Below are 14,737 nucleotides of genomic sequence, written 5' to 3' on the forward strand. Positions count from 1 at the left end.
CTACCTCACTGGAGATCTGAGAGCTTCCTCTGCCCTTGTTGTGGGCTAATCTTCTCAACTGTTGCCTTCTATTTATTGTTTTGGTTATTTTTAGTGCCAGCAAACACATTTCTGCAGTTTCTGTCAGCAAAGATCTTGTATTTTGCATCCTTTAAGGCTTCTGCAAGAGATTTTATTGTAATTTCTTCAACTTTGCTATCTGTTTCTGTTTGTGGGTCTTTTCATACATTTTTTGTCTACATCATTTTGAAGAGCTAACTTATGTATTTCAAAAATTTAGCAGCTTAACTTATCTCTTTGATAATTTCCTGGGCAAATTATGCAATGTTACACTGAAAGAAAGTAACTTCCACAATCCAGCTTCTACCAAGTCATTCTCTTATTTCACAATTAATTAAGCACATTTGTTTTACAATAAGGTGAATAACTACAAATGAGTGGGAGCAGTCTCTCTATCCTGGTCACACATAACCTGTGAAACATTTGCAGTGGAACAGCTCGTGCAGGGTGTTTGTTGTGAATGCTTTTCTCCTACCAGACATGCGTTGAATAGCTTTACAGAATGCAGCAAGATCGTGGTGAGATATATGCATTAGTTAAAATAGCCCCCAATGAAAATCTCTGTCCATCTTGCATGAAAAGAAAAATCCAGTTACCAGTCAAAAGCAGAGGGATTGTACTTCTATTAGAGTGCTATTAGTAATCAGGCACAAAGGTAAGCAATTTAGTCCTGAGCCTATGGTGAATTAATGAGCCCTTTCTTGGTTTTGTTTATGTCTGTATGACCCAACTACTAAAACTGGGGAATTTTAGAGTGTGATTGCAAATTCTTTCCCTGTTGATTCTTTAGGTTCCTGTCATCTGAAAGAGTCCCTCAACTCCACAAGGGTCAAAGAAATTATGAACTACTATTTAAAATGTAAAGGAAAACATTTAGGGAAAGAAAGCATGAAAAGAATACCCCACTCAATAAATACCCTAACCATTGATCCAGTCTGTCCTGCTAAGCATAGAAACTCTAAGTAAGAAACTCTCAAACAAACACTGTGTTCCATGAAATGCTGTATTGCCACCAGCTTAAGTCCATGCATGTCATATTTAATTTTGTTCCTTCTACATTCTCCCACAGTTTTTACATTTCCTATACCATTTTCTATGCCCTCACCACTACCCTTTTTTTCTTGACTTTAGTTCCCTACATTGAAGTCCCATTCACTTAACAAACATTTATCGCACAAAGTACTCAGCTTAAGAGATTTTTCCTCTTTTACTAGCACAAAAGAGACTCTTAGCAAGTTTTGAGTCCTTGAAGCTTATAGAAGCAGAATTTAATCCTAAATTATAATTATAAAAATTACTAAACTTTGAAATATAAAATATTGTTAACATCAAATAACAAATTCTGTCTTTCTGTTCATGAGGCTTAAACTCAAAATGGGGGCTGGGAAGAAGGAACTTGAGCTTCTGCAAATCTTATTTGCCTCTTGTCAAAGTTTTCCTTACGTAATGCATTTGTCTGATTAATCTCACAATCTTTCACCAAATATTTTTCAGTTTCAATCCTTTGGTGTTCATCTGAAGAGAAAGAAGACAGAGTAGTGACTACTACTGTTGTCATGAGTGAGTTACGCTGTTATATTTTCCTCTGCACCTGAACTGAACCCGTGGGGACCTTTTTTATGCTGTTTTCTTCTGCTGTGATTTACAGTCTCCTCCAATAACAAATTTGCCAGACCTGGGAGCACACAGAAAACGGTATGTTAAACTTTCATTTGAAATTTGCTCTTAGATCTCAATGACTGGAAATGTTGTGGAAGACTTTTGAAAATATAATCTCCTTTTCTGTTTTTTTAATGTTCCAATTTACTGTTGTGGTTAGAAGCTGCAATACATAAAGACAGGAAAGGAAAGCATTTAATTGCTCTTGTACCAACTGGCTAGCATTTATTTGTACTACAACTCTACAGAACAAGTATAGTAATGGCTTTTCTAACTGCTATCAGTTTGGAGGTTTTCTTTTTTTTCTAGTCTTTCCCATGTTCACCTTGAAAACTACATGTGAAACACCTACAGGAAAATTCCTTCAGAAATCCCTAGCTGTCTTGTTGCTGAATATTTGAAGAATGTCCTTAATCATTATAAAGCCAAGCATAAATCGCAGAGAAAAGAACAGTGCACTTCCTACCTCTAGATACTTTTAAATTAGCTTCTCATTGCAATGATGATGCACAAGTCAGTGTTGCTTGTTTCTTCTAATGAAAACAATCTTTTTATTTCTGTTGGTACCATAACAGACACAAGTATTACACCCAGTTAACAGCAGAGGTTTTTCTTCTTTTAAAATAAGACAAGCTGCTGGAGTTTGATCCAGAGCAGTTATCAATATATCCGTTAGTGATGGCATGTACCGTGTCCACCTCTTTGCCCTGCTCCATGAGCAACTACCCTGAGGTACGGTTAGTCAGGTAAAGTAAGATCTAGAGGTAGGCAGGAGCTTAGGGACCATGGGTCGTTCAGTTAGGAAAGGCACTCTTTGGCTTTATATCCATCTAATAAATTCTTTAAATGCATAGCATAGTGTGCCCCTTGGAAAAGAAGGAAAGCAAAATATACGCAAGAGCGTATCTAGATTTTTCTTCAGCAACGTCCCTTTTCAATTCAAGAAAGACCTTCAGGTTTCCATGAAAATCATATCAATGTTAGAGCCCTTCCTTCTCACTCCCACATCCCTGCATATAATAATGAGTAAAGAAGAGTTCTGGAAAAAAAGGTAGCACGGTGGGACAAAATTAATGCATTTTGACTGCTCCAAATTGGGTCCCCAGTTACTCTTATTGTTATTATTCATATATAGTTTTCATCCAAGTACTTTTCTACAACAGTTAGTCAGAAAAGTTAATCATCCTCTAAAGTTGGTTGGAAGACACTGGGGGACAGCCTTAGCCTGTAGACTCTATCTCAGTGAGTTTCCAAGGTGAATTGCTATAAATCAAATGAAGGTTATTTTGATTCTTAACAAATGACTTCACAAAAGTTGAAAACAAAGCAACGCAAATTCACAGGCGTGGCCTGGTTAGTCCAGGTTAGCATTCTCTGAGTAACTAAACGAATGCTAGTCATGGCTACCAGCTGAGATATTTAACTAAATTGCCTTTATTCTGTGCATTGGCTGAAAGGAAGAAAGCAACGCAGAACTTCCTGGCAATGGGAAAGAAATTCGTGATAGAAGAGATGCTGTGTGGTAGTACAACACCAAACTACACTGAATTCAAGATCTGCGGACTTTTACTTTTTTCCTTCTGTACTGTAGTTTTATATTGGAAACCAGACTGAACAAATCCACAGAGTGCCTCCATTTGACTCACAACAACAGAAGTGTGCTGTTGTGTGAGGCTTGATCTGGCTCCTCTTACATCTGCTGCCCTCTAGTCACTAGAACACTCCTCCAGATAAACAAATGCAAAGGTAGATTTAGCACAGTTATGTAACATAATGTAGAAACACAAAGTTGTGCAGGAGACTCAAAGGTTTAAGTAAAGAGAGTGTATATCAGCAAGCATCAATAAACCTCCATGCCTGTGTCACCTGCAAGGCAGGCATACCTTAGGAAAAACTCAACAGGGTCTTCACACACTGTTTGCAGGGAACATTATAGGTTCTTGCATCCCAGCTAAGGAGAATTTTCCTGTAGCTTGGACACTTTGCCTAATCATCTCATTTTCTGCTGACTGTGTATACACATTTAGTCTATATTATGCCATGCATAACTAATCCTGGGTTTTTAAGAGCTTTCTGTATGCCATACATCTCCCAGACTTCAACACAGAGTTTTCCAGGAAGAAAGGATGGTGTTGATTATTGTGGGGTTTATTATCTTTAAATCTCTTGATCAGCAACTGACACAGGCAGTTAAGAAGCTGTACAAGGCAACAAAATGGTCATGGCCCCTTTGCCTGTGCTAGGCAAGATAAAGTTGGCAGCCTGCTTACCTGGCTGACTGCCTCTGGCCAGAGGGATAGAGTTTCTCTCACATTGTTGGCTGCTCTGAGGAGGCAACTAGTATGTTGTAAAACACTAGAAGCTTGTTGCTCTTCCCATAATGCACACAAATCTATAAAGTAGGCAAGACCACAAAGACTAGACAGACAGAGAGCTTATCTTGAGTTATTCCTTAAATGCTTGTAGGATTTTGGCTCTAATTATGCACTGCTACTTATTCTCTTATAGAAAATGCTCAATCCTAAATCTGTCTTTGAGGCTCATGTTTACACTTCACATTTATGCAGTGCCCTCTTGGCTCTCTGTCTTTATTGGAAAATGAAAATGCAAGCTGCTCTTAATTCACATGGAAGTATAGTGGTTGACAGGCTTAGGTCAACCATACATCCATTCCACCTCTTAAGAGAGGAAAAATCCTTATCATAACACGACAATGGAATTAGGTTCTCACCTGTTAATCAGTATGGGTTTACAGTAGCTTTTAAAATGACAACAGATTATCTTTCATAGGCTTTGAAAAATTAACATTGCTCATTTACACTATTAGACAACTGTAGTCTGCTGGATATTTAACACTGCTCTCTTCCCCTTAAAAAAACCCTCAGAAAACTCACAGACGTGGCCTTTAATCATCTGCCTTGTCATTATTTCAGTAGATATTTATTTTAATGACTCATTATTTGAGAGTGATTTAGATCTTACCATTGCTATGCTAAGTGATAAGAAAGTGAAGAAAGCATTTGAGTAGATAACAACGTATACCTTCTCCTAACTTATACTAGTAGCTGCACATCCATGTCTAGCCAGCATGAGAAACAGGACCCCACTATATCTGTATATTTGATACGACCCAGAACGTGCTTGGTCTGAAGATCTATGGTATATTCTCATAGCATTAAATTAATGTCTCCCTATTTCCTTATTTTTAGGTACCTTGTGCAAAGATGTCAAATGCATTGACATTTATCTTGCTCTTCCTATTTCCATCACTGCTGTCAGGAGCTTGGTTTCCCAAAAGTTTACCCTGTGATGTTAAAGCCTCTGAAGGGACTGTGGCAGTGGACTGCACCTATCGTCGTCTCAATGATGTTCCCAAGGGGATCCCTACAAATGCTACCAACCTTACCCTGAGTATTAACCATATTCCCCATCTCTATCCAACATCCTTTGCTCATCTTAAAAACCTTGTGGAGATTGACTTCAGATGCAACTGTGTGCCTGTCAAACTGGGGCCCAAAGATCGTGTGTGCAACACAAGACCAAATATTGAGAATGGCAGTTTTGTTGTCCTGCCAAGATTGAAGTCATTGTATTTGGATGCAAATCAGCTTTTGGAAATACCTCGAGGTCTTCCTAGTACTTTAAGTCTGCTGAGCCTGGAAGCCAACAGTATCTTTTCTATCCAAAAAGCTAATTTGTCAGAGCTAGGAAACATTGAAATGTTGTATCTGGGACAGAACTGTTACTACCGTAACCCATGCAATGTTTCATTTGAAATTGAAAAAACTGCCTTTCTGGAGCTGAAAAAATTAACAATACTATCCCTGAAGTCTAACAACTTAACTCATGTTCCACCCAATTTGTCATCTACTTTAAAGGAATTATACATTTACAACAACATGATTCAAGAGATTCAAGAACAGGATTTAAGTGACCTTCACAACCTAGAAATTCTTGATCTAAGTGGCAATTGCCCACGTTGCTATAATGCACCATATCCTTGTACTCCCTGCCCCAAGAGCTCAATTGAGATACATGCAAAGGCTTTTCACTCCTTGAAAAATTTAAGGATCTTGCGACTTCACAGTAACTCTCTGCACACCATACCCAGCAGCTGGTTTAAAAACATCAGGAATCTCAAAGAGCTTGACCTCTCCCAGAATTTCCTCATAAAAGAGATTGGAGATGCTCAGTTTTTGAAGTTTATCCCCAGCCTTGTAGAGCTTGATCTGTCCTTTAATTTTGAGCCAAAGACGTACCAACCATGCTTGAATCTGTCTAAGACATTTTCTTCCCTCTCAAATCTGGAAACCCTCAGGCTCAGGGGTTATGTCTTTAAAGAACTGAGAGAAGGAAATCTAGGTCCATTGCTCAATCTTAGAAATCTAACAGTGTTGGATCTTGGGACTAATTTTATTAAAATTGCTGACCTGAGAATGTTCCAGCAATTCCCAGCTCTTAAGTTCATAGACCTCTCAGTGAATAAAATTTCTCCTTCTTCAGGTGACACTAACTCTAATGGGTTTTGCTCTAATCCTAGGATTTCACTAGAGCAATACAACAGGCAAATATTACAAGAGATGCATTATTTCAGGTATGACGTGTATGAACGAAGCTGCAGGTCCAAAGACAAAGAGGCTGCGTCCTATGAATCTTCAGTTAACGAAGAGTGCCTGAAATATGGAGAAACTCTAGATTTGAGTAGGAACAATGTTTTTTTTGTTAACCCCTCAGACTTTGAGGGACTTAGTTCCCTCAGATGTCTCAACTTGTCAGATAATGCAATAAGTCAATTTTTAAATGGAAGTGAATTTTCCTACTTGTCTGGTTTGAAATATCTGGATTTTTCTAACAATCGGATTGACTTGCTCTACCCAACTGCTTTCGAAGAGCTAAAACTTTTAGAAATTCTTGACCTGAGCAATAACAAACATTATTTCCTGGCAGAAGGTGTTACTCACATGCTTAGTTTTATGAAGGACTTGACCCATCTGAAGAAGCTGATGATGAATGAGAATGAGATTTCTACTGCTGCAAACACAGGAATGGAAAGCCATTCCCTCCAGATTTTAGAATTCAGAGGAAATCGTTTAGATATTTTATGGATGGATGGGAATGCCAGGTACGTGTCATTCTTCAAAAATCTGACCAGCCTCGAACAACTGGATATTTCCTTCAACTCACTGAGTTTTATACCTCCTGATGTTTTTAAAGCTATGCCTCCGGAACTCAAGATCCTCAACTTAACCAATAACAGGATGAAAAGTTTCCACTGGGGCAGCCTGACATATCTGAAGAAACTAGTGACCCTGGACCTGAGCAATAACCTTTTGACTGCTGTTCCCCGAGAACTGTCCAACTGCTCTTCAATGCTTGAAGAACTGATGCTCCGAAACAATCTCATTCAACATCTAAGTAAACATTTTCTCCGAGGTGCTTTTAAGTTGAAATACTTGGACCTAAGCTCAAATAAGATTGAAATGATTAAAAAGTCTAGTTTCCCTGAAAATGTCATTAACAACCTGAGGGTGCTGCTTTTGCATGGCAATCCTTTCAAGTGCAATTGTGATGCCGTGTGGTTTGTTTGGTGGATCAATCAGACTCAAGTGACTATTCCTCTTCTGGCCACAGACGTGACCTGTGCTGGCCCAGGGGCACACAAAGGAAAGAGCGTGGTTTTCTTGGATCTGTATACCTGTGAGCTGGACACCTCGTACTTGATCCTGTACGCTCTGTCACTTGCTACTCTCCTCGGCTTTATGGTGTTCACAGTGACGAGCCATCTCTATTTCTGGGATGTGTGGTATAGTTACCATTACTGCACTGCCAAGCTGAAGGGCTATCAGCGTTTATCTTCACCAGATTCTTGCTACGATGCTTTTATTGCCTATGACAATGAAGATCCAGCTGTGAATGAGTGGGTGCTGACAGAACTGGTTGAAAGGCTGGAAAATCAAAAAGCCAGACGTTTCAATTTGTGCCTGGAAGAAAGGGACTGGCTCCCAGGACAGCCAGTCTTTGACAACCTATCCCAGAGCATTCAGCTGAGCAGAAAGACCATATTTGTGCTGACCAAGAAGTATATTAAAAGCGGCAGCTTCAAGACCACATTTTACATGGCCCACCAGCGGCTTCTAGATGAAAAAATGGATGTTATTATCTTGATATTTCTTGAGAAGGCTTTGCAGAAGTCCCGCTATGTGCGGCTGAGGAAGAGGCTGTGCAGAAGTTCTGTCCTGGAATGGCCGACTAACCCTCGATCTCAGCCCTACTTCTGGCAGTGCCTGAAAAATGCAGTAGCTACGAGCAGTGCCCTGGCTTACAACAAGCTACTCCAAGAAACTGTTTAGCTCTACCCTTCCCTGTAAGTAGTCTTATGAGGCACAGTGTGCAGAAGATCCTAAGCTTCATTTGGAGAAGCTGTTGAAGCGTGGAGCATAAATGTAATTGTGATAGTGTATCCCAAAACAAAATGCACCTTTGGTGACAAAGCGGATGGTTCACTTGTTTTGCTACAACAAGACTGAACAGCAACTGTTGTCAGCACAGATGTTTAGCGAACATGTGCCTGGCTTGGCATCATTTGCTGCACAGCAAGAGAAGATGCACTACTCACTGGAAGTCCCTAGTTTAGAACAGAATCAGTGCTTCCACTTTCTAGTTTGCTGGAGGTCTCCAGTGTTGCCTGTGGTTGGGTCAAGTGTTGCTGAGACACTTGCTCCGCTTACTCTAGTACACAGACTGCCGGGAGGAGTTTGAGCGTGCCTAAAGTTGCTGCTGTTCAGATCACTGTTGGAGTAAATGTGATTTTAATAGTAAACTGTATTTTCTGCTTGGAGTATTTATGAAACACAAGAAGATTTCCTGACGCATTCCTCAAAAACACCTTAAGCAATGCTGATGCTTTGATTTTAGGAGTTAGGAAAATGTAAGAATAATTATCTTTTCTTCTTGGGCTTACAGCCGCTGAGCCTACTGCTTCTGTCTGAGTAACCACCTCTGCAAAGAGTAACTGGTGGTCCTCATCTTTGCAGCAGCTAAGACCTTCTGAGGGTCTACCCTTTGATCGATGTTCTGGTTTGAGCTAAAATAGAATCAGTTTTCTAACTTTTTTCCTAAGCCCCATCTAAGTAACTTCATTTTCTGAAAGATAACTGCATGTTTTTCAGACAGTGGTTTTCTCTCTGGAAGTGGTAACACAGGGCACTGATGTGCTGAATGGCCATTACTTATACTTATACTTACAGAAACCAAAGCCATCACTGAGCTGGTCGAATGCTGTACGTGAAAGGGGCAAAAAAAGGGTAGCACTTTGTAGGGAGGGGTGGACAGGGCAGGTGGTTCCGAACTGACCAGTGGAGTATTCATTGAATCATAGAATTATAGAATCACCAGATTGGAAAAGACCTCTTGGATCACTGAGTCCAACCATTCCTATCTGCCACTAAATCATGTCCCTGAGCACCTCGTGTATCCATCTTTTAAACACCTCCAGGGATGGTGACTCAACCCCCTCCCTGGGCAGATGCTGCCAGTGCCCAATGACTCTTTCTGTGAAAAATTTTTTTCTGATATGCAGTCTGAACCTACCCTGGTGGAGCTTGAGGCCATTCTCCCTTGTCCTGTCCCCTGTCACTTGGGAGGAGAGGCCAGCTCCCTCCTCTCCACAACCTCCTTTCAGGTAGTTGTAGAGAGCAATAAGGTCTCCCCTCAGCCTCCTCTTCTCCAGGCTAAACAACCCCAGCTCTCTCAGCTGCTCCTCGTAAGACTTGTTCTCCAGCCCCCTCATCAGCTTCGTTGCTCTTCTCTGGACACGCTCCAGAACCTCAACATCATTCTTGTAGTGAGGGACCACATTCTATTCCGTGTACATCATACTTGGGATAAAACTAAGGGATAAAGAGGGTGAAGCTTTCTTCTCTGATGGCCAGTGTCCAGTGAGGATCTCATCTGTCTTTTTGTCCCTGATCCTGGATCTATGCATTCCTGAATCTAGTTCTTGAGTCCAGCTCCCTCCTGCCACTGAGTCCAGCCCACGACTTTTTCCCTGTGACTGCACTGCAGCATCAGTAGCAATGTAGTCACTGCAAGGAGACGATACAATTTCATATATTTGTATATATTTTGTTATTTTCTTATAACTAGTACTTTCCTTATTATTATTATTGTTTCATTAAAGCTGTTTTTGGTTTTAGTTTCCAACCCACAAGTCTGTTTCTCTCATTTCCTTTTCATTGTTCCCTAGGGAAGGAGGGAACTGAGACCACCATAACTGCTGGAATCTATCTGCCAGTCAAGCCAGGCCAGGGCTAAACTATGACAATCAAAGACAGTAATCCCAGAGCAGGTTTATATATATATATTTCTATTTATATACACAAATACCTGTGTGTATATATATATATAAAATATGAAAAATATATATGTATATACACATATATTAAAAAAACTTCAGCTTTTTTTTTAAAGAGTAATTTTTAATGTCATTGACCTCAACTAGGAGTCTTCAAACAAGCCTAGTTTCATTTGTTTATGTCAAAAACATACTGAATTCATTTAACGAATCTTATACAAAGAAAGAGTATGGTTTACATACTGAAAGGAAAAAAACCTAAAGATACAGAACTTTTAAGGCGAGCTAAATATATAACTATCTCTAAAGAATGTAGAACCTAAGAGCACAAAAGAAAAGCATTTTCTCAAAGTAGCATTCTATTCTCAGGAACAAACAAAATGAACCGACAGTCTGAGTGTGACACTGTGCTCGAGTATTTTCTTGTCTTAGCAATTTTTTATGCAATGACTTACTAATATGTATTGAGAAAGTAGTTCTTTCTCTTGGATAAGCCAGTTACTTTTCAAAAAGAAAAAGAAAACTCTCCTTTTTGTAGTCCTTCACGGCAAGGTACTTCAAACTAGTGGAGGTGTTACAATGAATAGCAGCAAGGGAAAAGGGTAGATGTTCCACTTGCCTCCTCTGCGAGCAGCTGTCCTGCATGCCAAAATTAAGAGAGAGTAGCTCAGGGTGCTCAAATACAAATCTTGTCCCAAACAGCCCCTCCCTGGAGGAGCCAGGCTGTCCCCAGGGGAAACAGCTGTCTCCAGTAAGATCCTGCACTGGACTGCTAAAAAGGGGTAGTGTGAATGCCCCCTCCTGTTGAACTCCCCAGTGTAAACTGTCTTTACATGTGACAGCCTAGTGCAGATTCCCAAGTGTTCTTACTGGTGTTTCATTGGGTGAAATAAAGCTCTCAGTTTCAGCCACCAGGATCAACTGTTTTCTCACATCTATCTACACAGACTTTTCTGAATTTGCTGCAGAGCAGAGGGCTCAGAAAGGAGTTTAAAGGCAAACATGGCACAGCAGAGCCTAAGCCTCTACAGCAATCTTCCTAGGTAGTCCTCTTTGGCTGGAGGTAGGGCTGCTATTTCGCTGAACGTAAGATTGAGAAGGATGAGCAGAAGAAAAGACTGAAGGATGAGGGAAATTCTGCAGACCCAAAGACCACCTGAATGAAAGATGAACTAATCAGTATATTATGCAAAGAACACTTAACACTTCATTGCCTTGTGAATTTATTATATTATTTCTCTCTCCATTTCAAGTTTTCCTCTATGTGTCCTCAACTGGAATTTGTTGTGATTTGTTTTATGCTGCATAATGTGCAGGGAAAAAAGAAAACTAAAAAATGTATTAACTATAATGATTTTTAATATATGCATATAGTGTATATTCGTAAATTCCTGGTAACTACAAGAATTTCTGAAAACTTCTCTCTCCTTCTCTTCCTCTTGCTCTCTCTGTGAGAGAGAGCAATACGTTGTCAAGTCTACAGCAGAGCAGAGTACCTGTTATGCCTTGGTAATCCGATGCAGTTATTTTTCAAAGACAGAATTGGAAAATTTCTTGTAGCATAACTGAATGGAAAACGTGTGTTGGCAGAATGAAACAATACAAACTGGAGCAATATCTGAATACAATATATCTCATTCTTTAGGAAGAGTATTGTTGAGACAGTTAGTTCTTAATGAATCCTCACATTCCTCTGCCTGCTGACCACTGCATGACCACACACCCAAGTGGACATAATGATTTTACTTCTCATTTTTCTTTACACTTATTGGTCTCCTCCTTTATCTTACTTTCACTTCCTATTTTACAGGGGCTTTTTCTATGGAGCGAATAAATTGGCTCAACAGTAATTTCAAATGTCTACATTCACTCTAGTCATTATGTTTTGTCCTCATTTTAGATGACAAAATAGCTCATGCTAACTATTCAGTATGATATATTTCATATGCATCCATATGGACATGCATTAAATGAAAACATATTGGAGAAGAAACTTCATGTCATTTTAGAGTGATGCAGAAGACACACACCTATATTGCATACCCAGAAACTTCCCCTCATCTCATTGCAGTAAAACCACTGCAATTCGCCAGGTTTTTTGCATGTAAAGAATAACAAAACCCTGAGGTATTAAAACTCAGTTATAACAAATAATACTTTTCAGTGGCATGCTTGGAACAGAACCTTCTATTTATTGAAAATATTCCTGATGTAAAGATTTTAAATTTAAACTTGAACGACATTTCTCCTTCAGTAACATCTGAATTAAGTTCTCCTTTTCAAAAATTAGGCTTGAGAGAGAACTGCCTCGTTGTATGTGGAAATGGAGACAGGTATTATATAGGATGGTTTAAGCACCTCAAATATCTGACATGTTTTTAACTTTTCCTATAATAGACTTTTATACACTCCTCTAATGGCATTTGAAAATCTGCCAACGATCTTGAGTGAAGTGTATCTTAATCACAACTGAGTACATAGTCTCATCTGGGAAAATCTTAGCTACTTTAAATCCATAAAGATGCCTTATTTAGGCCAGAACTGATTACACTTGACTATACAGGTAGAGATTACTATACAAATACACACAACTGCTTCACAGTCTGATTCTAAGACATAGTAAAATTGCTAAAATTTCTATTGCGTTAACTAAAGGAGTTACAGTGCAATATACCTAGTTGATTTGTAAACAACTGCAAGCCTTAGACAAGACAACATTCTTGCTGGAAGTTATACGTATTCCCTTAAATGGAAAGGGAACTGTTTTCATTATACTTTTCACTTCAGAAAACCAAAATTCCTATTTTGTATCACCTGCATTAATTCAGTCAACCAAGCACAGCAGTGCATAGGAAATACAAGAGGCAACAGTGACCAACCAGGAAAGCACTGAGTTTTGATTTGGCCTGGAAGAAAGGAGGAGAAGTGGGTCTTTCGTTGCTCAGAAGGGGGAGTCTTGGAGCTGGGTATGGATATGGTAAAGAGCTGGGCACAGCATGTCTGGGTGGTAGAAAGGCATTATGTGGCCCTACAAGAAACATGCGAAAGGTATTGTGGCTGCAGCCCTGTGGCAGCTGTCAGAATGACCCTGGGTCAGGAGCAAGTTATTAAAAAATTTTTAATTGGTCAGTCTCAATACTATATGCTGCTATTAAAAAACCAACCAACCAACCAAAAAACCTCAAACAACACAAAAACCCAGCCAACACAGAACTGTCATGAATTTCCATTTTATTGAAACTTTATACTGCCATTTTTGGACACGTGCCTGGTAGGCTGCTGTATGCAGCACAGCCATTGTAGTCGTCCTATGATGACCTATGTTTTACCAAAAGAATCCTACATCAGCAGTACATTTTTAATCGTTCACGGGCAGCTAAGACTAACTGCTAAGCTTGCTCATAGTCCAAAGTTGATAGACACCTGTAATGTAAATCTTCAACCAAGCCAACTACACAGAGCCTCATGGCAAGTGACCCAAAGATACACAGTGCATACACCATCCAACTAATACTTCTCAGGTGGGTCAGGCTTACTGCTCACAGACTGATTGGCTATTGAGGTTTTTTGCAGGAAATCTAATGTTTCCCAATGATGCTGGAGCTGTTGCAGAGTTGTGACATTCATGCTGTGCATGTTTGCTATAGGTTGGGCTGGTTGCCCTGCACCATTTCATATGTGCATCTGAGACTGGCGAGGAGTAGCGTACATTCAGAACACCCTCACAGCTATAGGAAAAGTTTGATGTCCATACATTTAAAAATGAGGCGGCAGACCAAAGGAAATAATGTCTGACTGACAACCTTACTTCTTTCCAATAGTGAGATCCTTCTCCCACTTCTGGCCATCCTCTGTCTCCCCCACACTGTGCTGGGACATGCTGGCAAACAGCAGTCCTCTGTTATAGAGATCAGCCATTCTGCTGCCACTTTCTCTCCGCTGTCTGCAAGCAGAGATGATGCTAGAAATAGCTCTTCAGTCAGGTTAGTTAATTTGTGAGTAAGAGCCCATAGCAATGAGCTTGGCATGGATATTGGGTCTGATGCAGAGCAGTTCTGCATGCCATATTCCTCTTTAACAATCACAGGTCTAAGCTCTCTTAAATTCAGAATTATCTCTTCACCAGTGCAGATCAGTCATGTGCCGCTACACTTGTTTTCAGTTCATTTTCCTTCTCTCTCCAACAATACAAAATTGTAAATAACTGGGTTCTGTTTCTTTTGTTTTTATTCCAATTTCCCCTTAATCTTTCTTTCACTTCCCAATTCACACAGTATCCAGTCAAACACTCTTGTTCCCTCATTTGTTCTGCAGGTAGTTTGATACTGCCATATTTTAATTAGTGTATTTGGTTTGGTGCCTAGGACAGCTAGAAAGGAGATATTGACATTAAGTACTTGTTATCAGATGTTTTGATATCTTGGAAAAGATTTACTGAAGGCAGATTTTACCTATTCTATAGTGATGTAAAAATTAAATTCTTTCATTTTTTCCATGAAGATGATCATAACTGCAGGGGGACAGTTTTTCACTCAGCCTCCTCAAATTAGTGAAGTTCCACCATTTTTGCAAGTAAGTGGCATACATGTTTATTCCTTTTCAAACAGCTTGGAATATTTCACTTTTGGTTTAGATAATTTTAAAGACATAGTGATCTTTTAACGA

General features: G+C 39.6%; 2 protein-coding genes across 2 annotated transcripts in view; both read left to right on the top strand.

The window, feature by feature from the left end:
* Positions 1 to 1,692, top strand: part of LOC104054228 (toll-like receptor 7) — a 21,620-nt gene extending 19,928 nt beyond the window's left edge. The window contains exon 3 of the mRNA XM_054087612.1: positions 1,555 to 1,692. The gene's annotated coding sequence lies outside the window, so the exon portion shown is untranslated. The remainder of the gene's footprint in view (positions 1 to 1,554) is intronic.
* On the top strand, positions 1,619 to 12,105 carry LOC104054906 (toll-like receptor 7). Its single transcript, XM_054087629.1, has 2 exons — positions 1,619 to 1,755; positions 4,929 to 12,105. The coding sequence occupies exon 2, from the start codon at positions 4,944 to 4,946 to the stop codon at positions 8,067 to 8,069; it is 3,126 nt and encodes a 1,041-aa protein (XP_053943604.1). The 5' UTR covers positions 1,619 to 1,755; positions 4,929 to 4,943; the 3' UTR covers positions 8,070 to 12,105.
* The last annotated feature ends 2,632 nt before the right edge of the window (positions 12,106 to 14,737 follow it).

This window comes from Cuculus canorus, chromosome 1 (genome assembly GCF_017976375.1).
Source record: "Cuculus canorus isolate bCucCan1 chromosome 1, bCucCan1.pri, whole genome shotgun sequence".
Classification (NCBI taxonomy): Eukaryota; Metazoa; Chordata; class Aves; order Cuculiformes; family Cuculidae; genus Cuculus; species Cuculus canorus.

Coding starts and splice junctions, on each gene's coding strand:
- LOC104054906 (XM_054087629.1), top strand. CDS start 4,944: ATGTCAAATGCATTGACATTTATCTTGCTCTTCCTATTTCCATCACTG.